The 13776-nt window shown below is 42.0% G+C and overlaps 1 protein-coding gene across 10 annotated transcripts in view; it reads right to left on the bottom strand.

Annotated features, from left to right (window-relative positions):
• Positions 1 to 13776, bottom strand: part of epb41a (erythrocyte membrane protein band 4.1a) — a 102330-nt gene that overhangs the window by 47295 nt on the left and 41259 nt on the right. For 6 of the 10 annotated variants that reach the window (XR_013078403.1, XM_076754384.1, XM_076754390.1 and 3 more), the window contains exons 12-15: positions 11675 to 11922; positions 10959 to 11033; positions 9041 to 9088; positions 3454 to 3516 (exon numbers count right to left, since the gene is read on the bottom strand). Coding sequence is in view for 9 of the 10 variants with exons in the window: in XM_076754384.1 (XP_076610499.1) it covers positions 3454 to 3516; positions 9041 to 9088; positions 10959 to 11033; positions 11675 to 11922 (434 nt within the window). In the remaining variant the exon portion in view is untranslated. The remainder of the gene's footprint in view (positions 1 to 3453; positions 3517 to 9040; positions 9089 to 10958; positions 11034 to 11674; positions 11923 to 13776) is intronic. The other 4 variants (XM_076754388.1, XM_076754387.1, XM_076754389.1 and 1 more) reach the window with 4 other exon arrangements.

Below are 13776 nucleotides of genomic sequence, written 5' to 3'. Positions count from 1 at the left end.
AGCCGAGGCGCACAGAGGTACACCAGGATGGGCGTTGCGGCGCAGTATGGGGAGGTGTCGGCAGGAAAAGTGCGCTGAAAGCTCGCCACCCCAGACCTGGTCAACTCTGTGCACCAGCGGCGCGCCACTGGGCAAGTGAGTTTTCGTAAACCGGCAGAGTCGTGCGCCCACGTCACTAATACCTCACAGGCAGGTTTCCGCAGTGTCTGGCATTTCACTGCGATCAATAATTAGCAACAGCCACAATTCAATGCAACTATCTGAGTCAGAACATACAGTCAGACCTAAATTTATATAATTCGATCAGTATCTCATCTGACCACATCGCAAGCGCGTTCGGCACGCATAATGGTCACTCAACCTGATCAAATGTGAAGCAGGGATGTAAACTAATCAATTAACGTTGCTGTGCCAACCAGAAACAGCCGTGGCATCCTATAGAGCATATATACTGCATCTATCTCAGAGCACTCGAGAGACAGAGAGACCCACGTCATTTCATTCCAAATACAAATGTTATCATTGTAATGCTTAACGTTATCTACAAAGATGGAGTACATCATTGCTTTGAGGAGGATGAGGAGGTCAAGGATTTACCATCTAAGGACCTCATATTTAGACATGAGTGAGCAGGAGTGCAGGTGGGCCACGAGAATAATGCCTTCAACACTGTAGGCTATGCAATTTTCTTTAATCATCTACTCTTTGCATGTCACAGGAACAAATTACATCTGCCAAGGGAGGTCGTCAAATTGGTAGCGCGCATCATGGTCTCCGATGCGCACCCTGGCTGTGCTCTCCTGGTCGCGGTAAGGGTGACAGCGGCTCTGACCTTCTTCGCCACCGGGCCTTTTCAACATACCGTGGCCTCGGTGGTGGGGATCAGTCAGTCTGCTGTCTGCTCGGCTATACATGCAGTTTTCTCCAGTCTAGTCCGACATGCAAATGAGCACATCATTTTCCCTGCAACACCTGTGAGCCAGCTGGAAACTAAGCGAGGGTTCTTGTTGAAATTTGGATTCCCTGGGGTCCTGGGAGCAATCAACTGCACTCGTGCACAGTTGTGCGTCCCAGAGACCCAAGCCCACATTTATGTGAACCGAAGGGGGGTCCATTCCATCAATATCCAGGTGATCTGTGACTCAAATTGCCTGGTGACAAACGTGTATGCCAATTTCCCCTTGTTGGCATGTGACTCATTCATCCTGGCAAACTCTAGCATTCCTACACTCTCTCAGGGAGACACCCCTCTGGATGGGTGATAGGTGATAATGGCTATTCACTGAAAACGTGGTTGATGACGCCATATATCACACCTTCAACAAGACGGCAGCGTGTCTGCGCCGCCACGCCCCATTGGCGAAGCGGACCTGACTTTGCACCGTGCCTCCACCGGGCTGCTGGCGGAAACGAAAATAGAGGCCATTGAGTTTACAGCCATTTCTAGACTCCCTCATGTGGGTCACAATAACAAAAATAAAGCAGCAGATGTGCAGAGAATGACTCATGATGAATGGTTTGCAGACTATGGCTTGTATAACAACAAATAACATAGGAGGTGTTATGTTTGTGGCATATGGAGAGCAGGTCTGATAGAAGCTAAGCAAGATGAATGATGTGCACATCCAATCTCAGTTGTGTACAACTGCAGGACAAAGGCAGCATACAAAAGAAAAGGGGAGGTACTCCATACACTGAATATTGCATTGAATATTGAAAATTACGAAAGGGAAAAGAAATTTAGTGGCTTAGACTATTAATGTATTACAACACTGTACAAATTTTCTACAAACTGTTTTTTTCTAGGGTCATGAATTACAGTATACACTGTTAAGACAACTGCCTTGTTCAAGACAATTATGCTTTATGTACATACTAATTGCTTTTGGGTTATCAGGGTTATGCTGTATCATCTCTGCTTTTTATTCACATGGGTGTTAACTTGAAGAATACATTGAAGGAGGAATGTTGCATCATTAAATTTTAGACATTTGCAGTATTCAGTGTGCAGACTTCCTCTTTTTCCTCATAGAATCATAACCATGAATGTATTTTCATGCATTCCTTCAAGATCAAATAGCTGAACAAATATTAGATGCTCCGCTTGCAGTCTTTAAGCTGGAAGCATGACTAGTGTAGAGCTGGCAGCTAAACTAGGCTAGCACAGCCTGGATCTCCTGGAGATAGAGTAGCTCTGTACTGGAAACTTTTCTGCTCTTCAGGGTTTGATGGTTAACAAGCCATTTCTCAAAATGTCCAATTGCTTCTTTAATCATGTACAGCCATGTGAAATGGCAGTATGATAGTGACTACCAAGTAGTCCATAGATTTACTGCATATTTAAATGAAGGCATGCTGAATAGATGGCAGGCTGAATCAGAGATACAAACACAAGTGAAGACACATGAAGACAGGTGTGACATGTCACACTAGTAGCAGGCTGAGGTTGTACCTAGAACCCAGGTTTGGTAAGGCTGTACAAAACAAAACTATGAGCTTGAAGAGGCCAAAAAAATAGTAGATCTGCAGATATTACTAATAATTATCTGTCAGTTTGTCACTACGAGTGAGACCTTCTATACTACATGTAATCTCTTTTGATTTGATGACAACTTAAAATATATTAATGAAATGTTAATGTGATAACATGTTAACATTACTTAGATGTTAATGGGATGTTAAATTAGTGGAATAATAATATTATGGAATATATTATATATTAATTAATGGAAATTCACCAACATTAGTGTTTCCACATTACAGTAATGTAACATGTCACCCCTCTCTGATCACTGTAATCAAGTGCAACAGAAGTTCACAGACCATAAAGTGCATTGCCATGGACTTAGGTCCATAGCATGTACAGTAGTTCATTAATAAAATGAAAACAGACTGGAAGTCTTCAGTAACCATCAGAACAAGTGAGACACAGCAGTGTCCAGAATCTGTTAGTGACATCACTGAGACATACTGTATATGACTGGGAAAAAAACAAAAAAAGTATTTGCTTCTTTTTTTTCTCATATCTGTTTATCTTGGAGATCCACGTCTTTAACAGACATACATCTTTGACTTCAACAAGTGTACAGTGAGTCGATACAATGATATATTGTGTCTCACATAATTTCATTTATGTGTTGTTTGTTTCAGCAACAAATGTCAAGTTGCAGTACTAGTTTAAATTAAAGACCTTCCCAATCATATTTCATAGAAATGAAAATGTGAAATGACAAAGGCAATGTCAAAGTGAAGTGAAGCTACTTGCATGAGAGTCAGAGAGGAAAATAGTACATGCCAAGCCTTTTGGGTTAAGCTGAAAACAAGGCAAAAAAAATAAAAAATTAAGAGAAACAGAGGTGCCAAAGCAAAAAAAGAAAATCAACATGTCCATGCAGACAGAGAAATGTGACAGCAATCAGCCAAGACAGATATCTGAAGACTGAAGATACAAACCTCCAACATTAAATTGCTATGTCTGATATAAATAGTTTCACCCTCAAGTTTCCTAGCTCTTTTCTGTGGAAAATAAGGAAAAAGGAAGACCGAGTTGGAAATAATGCAGAATTCATTCAAACATTTCAATATTTGATTTGCAATGGAATTCAATGAGCAGCACTGACCATGGTGATGACATGAATAAAAAAAATAAAAGTGCTATGGGGTTGCAGAAACACAGAGTATGTGTTGCAGTTCCCATTGAGTCCAGCCCAGTGGAGAACAGGTGAGGAATTCAGTTACATACACATCAGTTGTCTGTATGAGACGCCACTCACTCACTGCTGGGAGTAGAAGTCACATGCTGTGCACACAAAGGCTGCTGCACTACAGTGCATTGTGCAGGAGGAGGATGTTCAATGCATCCCTCACTCTGGCTGGCTGGCTGGCTGGCTGGCTGGCAGTTTAAAATTGTCACATTTTTTTTTTTTTGCCCACTTGGGGGCAGCATATTCCAGTTTTGAACAGAACACTGGGGAATGATAATCTTTTAAGTTGATATGCCAAACTTAGCAAACTCAAGCCTCTTATTTACACATCCAGCAGTTAGAAAGCAACATCAGCATTCATTTGGAGATGTGTTTCTGGCCACCTGGTGAATGTAAATCTAGTATTTGCAAAAATCTTGGATTATGAGAATAAAGTTGTAATAATTTCAGAAAAAAAACCAAAATGTTCTGAGAATTAAGTTGTGATTTTATAACAAAAGGACCTGAAAGTATAAGAATTATATACAGTAAATTCTTGTTATATTTAGAGAAGTGTGTATGTTATACTTTGATTAGATAGATTCGGTTAGATGACTGGCTACAGATTATTGTTGTTATTTTTTTCTTGCAAAAGACTTGTATTTGGGCTGCAGTGTCTAATGTCTGCCATGTCAACCTATCTGGTGTCTCCAGGCTATAACAACTACATGTCCTCTTCACTTGGTGATTCTGCTTAAAGTGACTGTCAAATTGAAATAATTATCAAGAAAGCAACAGAGCATTAATGGCCACTCAATGCACAGATATTTTGACTGCCTTTCAAATCATGTCCAGAAAGTCTTGAAGACTGCTGACTTGCAATCTTTTCTTGTGCAAAAACATGAGTTTGTGTACAACGTTCAGTTACAGGTGTAACCTTTGTTCTCTGAGTGAAGAGATTATCTCTCCAGCCATTACATATTCCATATATAGGGCAATCGACCCACCGGATCGTGTAACGTGGATACTCTTTAAGACACACCGGTTGTACCGGCCACGCCCTTGATTAGTGTTGTAAAAAACACCTGTGTTGGCATGGGACTAGTGCTTCATATTGATCAACATTGATTGTTCTCTGTCGTATCGAGACCAACCCATTACATATTCCATATGTATGGGGAACCTGTAAGACACCTTGTGAGGAGACGGTGTGGACCAATAGATAGCTAGTTAGATAGATAGATAAATGAACTATTTACACTATTTACAAACCCCCAGGCCTGATGGCACTGCCAGACACAAGTGCTCCTGCCTTGAGCACAGTGGCAAGTTGCCAACCTGGGCCCACCAACCCTGCAAGATGCAAGGGTGTAGCGGAGGGGTGAAAGAAACTCAGATCTACCTGCCAGATGCAAGGCTGCATGAGTTGAACAAAAGATTAACTGAGAGCCCCTTGGGCTTCAGTGTTTGCAAGGCAAAGGAAAACAACCTTCGGCTCAGTCGCCAGTTGCTAACCTGGGCCTGCCAACCCCGCAAGACGCAAGGGTGTAGCGGGGGGTTGAGGGAGACTCAGGCCTAACAGATGCAAGGCTGGTTGAGTTGAAGCAAGGGACTGAAAGCCCCTTGGGCCTCAGTGTTGGGAACAAGAGTAACAAAAAAAGTAAGGCTCCAGGTGGTGTGGCTAGCACCCGCTCTCCAAAGGATGTGCTAGCTGCTATGTTGGGAGAGCAGTATTTTGCGAAGGCTGAGAGCATTGACCAAGTGGCTGCTTTGCAGATGTCCCTTAAGGAAGCACCTCGCCCATAGCACCCATGAGGTTGCCATAGCCCCTTTAGCTCGACTGTCTCGATTGGTTCGAATGGAGCATGCTGGAGTGCCCCCAGCACTCTTTCTAAGTCCCATCCACACTGTTTGTCACTGGGCACCCTTCAGAAATTCTGACATGAGGGCACAGCAGCGTCCCAACAGGCTATGGTTCCCTACTCCTGAAGCGTTAATCGCCACTACCATGCCTGTGAGGGTGGCGGCAGATTTTTCCTGTTCCTGCTGCTCTTGCAGGAACTGCAGATATGCTGATATGTCATGATGTGGAAACGAGGGGATCCACTTGATGGACTTCACACCAAGAGGTGAACTTGCTCCAACGGAAGGCATATGCCGCATGGGTCGAAGGTGCCCTTGCCGGCTCCAATGTTTGGATGACTGGATCTGGCAGGCCTAGGGCCCTGACCTCTGTCCTTTCAGGGGCCATGCCCACAGTTTCATGCCCTGTGGGAAGGGGTGAAACAAGGCGCCTCGTGCCTGCAACAACAGGTCTCTCTGAACATGGAGCTCCCAGGGAGGTCTACTCAGGAGTGATGCAATCTCTGAGAACCATGGCATGTGGGGCCAATTTGGGGCCACCAGGGTCACCGTCACATTCTCCAGCCGGATCCTCCATAAGAGGGGGTGGAGAAGGCTGAAAGGGGGAAAGGCATACAGCAGGCCTTGAGGCCACTGGTGAACCAGAGCGTCCATCCCCAGTGGTGGTCTGACAATGAGCCATCTCCTTGGAGGCAAACAGATCGGCTACTACCGTCCCAAAGTGGTGCCAGATGTGCGCAACAACCTCTGGATGGAGCCTCCACTCTCCAGGCTGAGGGTCTCCCCTGGACAACAAGTCTGCTGTGGTGTTCAGAGGGCCCGGCAGGTAGGTAGCTCTCAGTGAGAGGAACCGTGGGTATGCCCATGTCCATAATTCATGGGCCAGCTGACGTAAGTGGGGAGAGCCCAGCCTCCCCACCTGTTGACACAGACTGCTGCCACTGTGCTGTTGGTCCTGACTAGTACATGGCAGCCCTGCAGGCGTGGGAGGAATTGTAGAAGTGCAAGATGAATTGCCCGGAGCTCAAGAGCATTGATATGTAGATTCAACTGTTTGCTGGTCCAGTGGCTGCCATGGGGCCCATCACACGGTGGAGGCCGTTGGCCCTGACACCTACTTGCCCCTCTCCTGCTGCTCTGTTGTTGGAATGCATGTTTACGTCGGCGGCACACCACTGGAGCACAGAGTTAAACCAGGTCTGGGGTGGCGAGCATTCAGCGCACGTTTATGCCACCGGCGAGGACTGAAATGGACCAAAAATCCAAATTTGCCGGCTGATCCTGCCGACACCTCCTCCTACTGTGCCGCAACGCCCATCCTGGTGTACCTCTGTGCACCTCGGTTTACCAAAACACCAAGTGCGCTGCGTGCCCGTGTGCACTGCACGAAAATACCACTGCACGGGGTGCACAACCTGTGCTTCGCCAGCGACGGGGACGAAAATAGAGACCTATGTCTTCGCTCTTTTCTCATGCACGTCCGTGTAGAGATCAAAAAAGCACTAGTCCACACCAAGACATGTGTTTTATACAACACTAATCAAGGGCCTGGCTGGTACAACCGGTGTGTCTTAAAGAGTATCCACGTTACACGATCCAGTAGATCGATTCCCCATACATATGAAATACATAATGTGTGGAGAGATAGTCTCGATACGATAGAGAACAGACACTGCTCTGGAACACGTCTAGTTGTGGACTTACAAATGATGTCTGTGGTTTTATTCAATTTCAGTTTTCTAAAATCTGTGCAGTGAAATCTATCAGGTCATCACATCCCCAGTATGACACATAAGCTGACACATCATTCTCGCCTATTTACAATGAGACAAAATTAACACAAAATCTTAACATTTTGTCACAGTTATTCCAAAAATAATTGTATTCTTATGACATTACAACATCTTTTCAAAATATGTTGATGACAGTGTCTGCTAGAGAGCACTAATTAATTTATTTTTCAACAGTAAAATATCCTGCCCAAGACATATTTTAATTTAAATAACTAAATAAAGCCAAATAATAAAATTTAAGGGTTCCTTGTCATATTTAATGCAATGTGAGTGTTTAATGTGTGGTGGATGGATCATTCTTAACAAGAAGAAGCAGAAGGATGGAGATGGATAAGCAGCACTTTACTGTTCTCCACACTTCATCAGCTTCACAGCATGTCCTTGTTCTGACTCACACTGACTGAGTTAACCAATCAGAAGCTAGAAGAACGTAGATGCAGATGTAAAGATTTAAACATGTTAATATGTAAATAATAACTGTGCAAACATAAATATGCAAAAAGTTAACTGTATAAACTTGGAGCTGAAGCAGCCAATCAGAATGTACCCACCCGCCCCCGAGTTTTCTGATTGGTTGATAATTGTGGCACATTTGTAACACCCGTGTACAACTCGAGCGAGCGCATAGGGGAAGTTGAGCGCACAGTGAGGGCAGGTCGAGAGGGAGAGAGAGAGAGAGACACATCTTGAGCGAGTACGCTGTGGACTGCTCGCGCACTAAGAACAAGTTTGTGAGAGGGCACACATTTAATTTGTCCTCAAAAGTTGATTTGTGTCCTTGCACAAAATATTTTTCTGTGCTCACAAAATATTTTTCTGTGCTCACAACACATTTTTCTGTGCTAAAATATTTTTCTGTGCTCACAACACATTATTTTGTGCTCACAAAATATTTTTCTGTGCTCAAAATATTTTTCTGTGTTCACAAAATATTTTTCTGTGCTCAAAATCCACAATTGCTCGCTCAGGATTGTGGCACAAATATAACTCCATACCCAGACCGCCGCTGCCAACAACAGCATATACAGCTAAGACGACAAACAACCATAAAGCTAATATGGTGACTGTTACAATGACACTCCACAGCGCGTACAGTATTTTAGCAACTGTGATGTAGCGGCTGGGCAGAGTTAGCTTATTTCTGATGCTAAGGCTAACGTTACTGATTGCCATGGCAGCCACACAGACGCTGCAGGGAGGAGGGGCTTGCAGCTTTAAACAGAGCCACTATAAAATTTGTGAAATGCTGGATGGAGTGAGTCAATCAATCAATCAATCAATCGTGTTTTTACTAAATAGAAATGAACATTTGAGTATGTGTAACAACCAAAGGTGTCCTCTAACAAACATTATTTTATAAACCACTATGCCCGCATGTTTATTTCTGGATGAGGAGAAACTAAGTTTTATACAAGAAAAACACTTTTTGTCAAACAGCTGCACACTAAATAATAACTTGCACAATGGATTGATTGCTTCTTGTTCCAACAACAAGTTCTTGTACAGTTGAGAGGACATGTACAAGCCCTCAAAGAAAGACAATCAATTAGAAATCATAAAACAATCAAGAGATTAAAGCACTCTGTGTCTCTGTAATGACAAAAAATAGCACTGTCAGACGACAGAAAAGCAAATTAATGTTAAACTGATGTAAGGATGAGAATGGTGAGTGGGCAGGAACAAACTCAGAAGCATGCTAACCTTCCTCACTCGCACTATCTCCGTCTTTGTTTTGGCCTGAGGAGAGTGCTGCTCCCCCATCAGAGAAAAGACATAGTTATGATATGTTAAAGTCCTGTTTCAGTCTTACTCAACAACAAACCATTTCTAATACAGTACAAAACACATGCCTGAAAAACTCTGAAGTGACTTCTTATGACAGTGAAACTGTGAATAAGTGACTGAATTTCACCATGTAAACGTAATCATCAAAAACTGACGATAATACAAAAACTTGTCTATTTCATACTGAAAATTCTCACATAAGAGGCAGTATTGGAATTATGACCAAGTAGCCAGCATGAACAAATAAAGGCAGCGAGTTCCTACAAAATAATGAGCAATCAAGTTGGTACAGGAGCAACAAAAGACTGGGAAAGATGTGGAATGCTCCAAAAATACCTGTTTGGAACATTCCATAGGTAAACAGGTTTTATTGGTAACAGGTGATAGCACCATGATTGAGTATGAAAGGAGCATCTTCAAAAGGCTCAGTCATTCACGAGCAAGGATGGGGCGAAGTTCACCACCTTGTGAAACATGATTACAAACATGATATTACGTCGCAACTTTTTCAGAATCAGGGTTGTATGTACTGTAACACCTTTCTCTTTACTGGCTTAAAATACTGGTTCAAGTCACAAATTAATTCTGGTAACTTCTACTATTTCATTCTTTTGATTGGTGTGAAGATACTGTCAATGAAACTCGCTTCCTGCAGATGTTTCACATTAAAAATTTTCTGCTACCATTAGATACTATACATTTGTCTGTTTTCTACAATTACATAACGATAATCGATAATCAGGACAGATTTTTGGCAATACAAGATATTTGTATTCGGCTTTTTTATATAACTGCAAGTTTGCACTTTCATTCTTCAGGTATGAAATTTGCTGGATTAGCCAGCAGCACAACAGTAATAGAGGATTATATTAATATTGCTGACTTCTACCATGCAGGGACAAATTATGTCCTTTGAGCCACCGGAAGGCTTTTAATGTGAAAAAATTAAAATAAAAAAATTGATGGTATCTTAACAGCTATTTAAAATCCAGGAAAATAAAAGCAACTGGAAATGATCTAAGTATGACAGGTTCTGTTATTGTACTTTTCTTTTGGAATTGCTGCTGTGAAGACGTACATTAGACTGAACTTATTAACACAACAGGTAAACATGGAAGAAGTGTTGATATTGCATTAACAGCAAATTAAAACAGAGCATAACAGAGACTTCTTACTAAACTGTAATAAAATATATAAGCGAACAATATATCTTATATTTTCTAAACAGGAAATGGCCTATTTCTTATATTTCCCACAGCTTTTTTTAAGGCCTGTTTCTCTCTGCCTTGATTAAATAACGGCCAGTATCAAAATTTATGATACATATACATAGTTTTTTCTTAAGATAAGATCAGACTGTATTGACCCCACACTGGGGAAATTAAGTTGTTACAGCCAGCAAAACAGCAAAAACAGTTGCACAGAAGGGTCAAGATAAAAAGGCTATATAATAAAAAATCAACTATGTATATGCACATTATGTACAGATTAGAAAAATACTAAATGGCATTAAAATACTACTGCCCATAAAAATACTATTGCCAATATTCTTATGAGAAAAACTACTAATGTCATATGAATAACCTTAATTAGTTTTTCTATTTTCTTCTTGTCTATCATCAGAGATGAACAGTGCTTGCTGTTTTGTATCCACATTATGCCAAATGTCCTTGCTCACTACATTCTACCTATATTTTTCTCCATATTACTCAATTTTTTTAAATATTGCACAAAGTGCATATATTGACATATAGATTTTATATTTCCTTATTTACATAGTGGTTCAACTGGTTCCAACACAGGTTCAGTCTGATCATGCATCAAGCAAACAAACCTGGCTCTTTTTGTCTCTTTCCCCATTGGTGGTGGTCACAGAGGGAGAATGCCTCCGTTCTCTCCTGGCCATTGTCTGGTAGCACAGACAAAGCTCATGCGTCAGGATCATTTCCAAGCACAGCCAGGGCTAAAAACCTTCTTCTTCCATAAACAGCTAAAACAAAAACTTAAAAGTGGCTTAAATAGTGGCTTACTTTACATAGGCAAAACCACATAATTTCCCTCTAATGGCATTTATGACTTTTTGCTGTTGTCATACTACCCCTTACTGTGAAGTTTATTTAACTTAGTGTATGTAGTACATTTCATCTCACAATTCATATTCATACTTCAGAGTCAGTAGCTCTGAGGACTGATCAGTGACTATTGATGTATTGAGCCTTGACATTCTTATAATTCAAGGTCTTACTAAGTCAGTCACTTTAGTAGTGCCATTTATACTTCTTCAAAATTGCTGTGAATGTATGTTACTCATACAATGGGCATACAAAGGATTATTGTACATATATCATCACCTGCTAATGTGACCAGTGGGACTGTCTACAAAAAAATCACAATATTTCTTTACTAGTAACCTCTTCTCTATGGCTTCCTCCTCCTTGACCTTTGATAGTAGGTGCCCTAAAACCTCCCTTTTTTGTTCAATAATGAACAGAGTGACTGCTGGATGGTACCTAAAACAAATATGGCGATGTAAAGGACAGTGTCCACTACCTTGATTTCCGAAGTGGACTCTGGTCTGGGGCTGTGGCTCTTTGTGTACTCAGCTGGCTTACTCTCCACCTTTACCTCCGTCTTCCTGTCAAAACAGCAGTGGCCTTTGGGTGCGGAGTCGTCATGGTGATCAGAGTGAGGCAGGGTGGGTAGCAGCAGTGACGGGGTTGCCTCCCCAGGAGATAATGGCAACATAATGGGGGCACTGACCGGACGAGTGGATTTATTGTCAGGTGTGGATGCCGTGGCTGTGGTAACAGAGAGGAGACAATGACGTCACTTTAAAAACAATATGAAACAAACGAAAACGTGTGTGTTAATGTGGTTTTCACAATGTTTTAGAAATATTGGAGACTTTTTCAAAAGAACTTTACCCAAAGGTTAAACTCAATAAGTTAACTCTGACCATTATGTATGTTCTGTATATTCCAGCATGCCCTCTCTAAACACTATCAACTGATCATGACATTGATATATTTTCATTCATCCATTAAGTTTCTGCTGCTTATCTGTTTCTGGGCCACTGTACACAAGGTAGCCCAGATGTCCCTCTCATCAGCCATGTCCTCCAGGGACCTTTTCACAAAATTGATTTATAAGCTTTGCCTGCATGCAGATCGCAAATGGCAGTGCCATGTTTCACAGACACTCTAGCAAAAGTTCAGTACGGATGAAATTTTTTTGCATGCACAGGCCTGTATTATTTCCCATACCGTCATTCACTCCTCTCACACATAATCACTCATAATTTCCTTGCTGTCATTGTCTGGGGCTGTCTCTTGAGATATCAGCTGTGTTCATCAGCTGGTCACATCAATCAATAGCATTTTGAAATGTGATTCTCTCTCTCTGCCTTTGTACATTTGTGCTGGGGTTCAGGGCAAATGGCCCTCGATTAGAAAGTATCCCTGCGGAATCCAAGTGCCAAAGACTAATTATCACACCTCATCTGTTATAATAAACATTTGTCTTCACTTCCTTTACTGATTCAAATGATTTTCAATCACAAATTGCAGCTAGATTTATGAGTCCAACAGGGCTCTTGCATGGTCATGCATGAGTTGAAAATACGGCTTCTCGTGGTGAAATATTTTCAAATGAATGAGAGGGAATAATTTCGTCAGAATTTATAATTTGCATTTGGTGAAAAAAGCCCATGATCCTCCGGTGGCGCCCCAAAGGTTCCCAGGGCAAATAGACTACATAATTCCATCAAGCATGTTTTGGGTCCGCCCAAGGTCTCCTTCCAGTTTGATGTGATCATCCTGATCAGTTTCCTGAGCCACCTCAACTGATTCCTTCCAATATGAAGGAGCAGCAGTTCTCTAAGCCCAAACAGCTTTCAAAGGTAACTTGTTCCAGCCACTTTTTGCTGTCAGGTTCTTTCAGCCCAAACCCAAATCAGACTCACTGACTGCTGCCAGAACAATTTGCCAGAAGTGTCATAAATGCTAAACAATATTTAATTCTATCTCATCCTCACTTGTGAACAAGACCCTGCGAGTACCATGACTTAAGAGGTGATGCAAGTTTGCAGGTATAGGAATTAGATGACTAACTAACCCCAGGAATCAGTTTATGAATTGCACAAGTTTTTGTGGCCCTTTCTTCCTAACGTGAAGGAGAGGACAGAAGGACATTCAATGAGGGAAACAAGATGAGGGGAGCAATTTAGTGTGCAATTCATTGTGCCTGAGGAATTTATACTATGGTATAACCCCTAGGGGAAAGGGTGAGTGCAATCCTCAAATGGTCATTGTTTTGGGGGAATGATTTACCAACACCAGGTATATGTGATAACCAGTTATCCTGTTGTTGCCAGACAGTATAAAAGTCAAGACATTGTGGACATCTGCAGAGAACACTCTGCATGAGTCTTCCCTCATGTTACATGTATTAAAGAGACATGATTCTGTAATTTTTCAGAGAATTAGCAACTCTCAACGATCAGCAAGGAGATTTTCCCTTACATAATTTGGCGATGAGGATGGATGCTTTGCTGATCGACACCTGAGCCTGGACTGAAGGTCAACTGCCGGCTGGAGTCTCATACGACTCAGGGCAAGTTCTGCTCAAACAAACGGAGGACAGGATCCCATCTG

This window comes from Chaetodon auriga, chromosome 17 (genome assembly GCF_051107435.1).
Source record: "Chaetodon auriga isolate fChaAug3 chromosome 17, fChaAug3.hap1, whole genome shotgun sequence".
In the NCBI taxonomy this organism is placed as follows: Eukaryota; Metazoa; Chordata; class Actinopteri; order Chaetodontiformes; family Chaetodontidae; genus Chaetodon; species Chaetodon auriga.
This window is presented reverse-complemented; position numbering and strand designations above follow the sequence as displayed.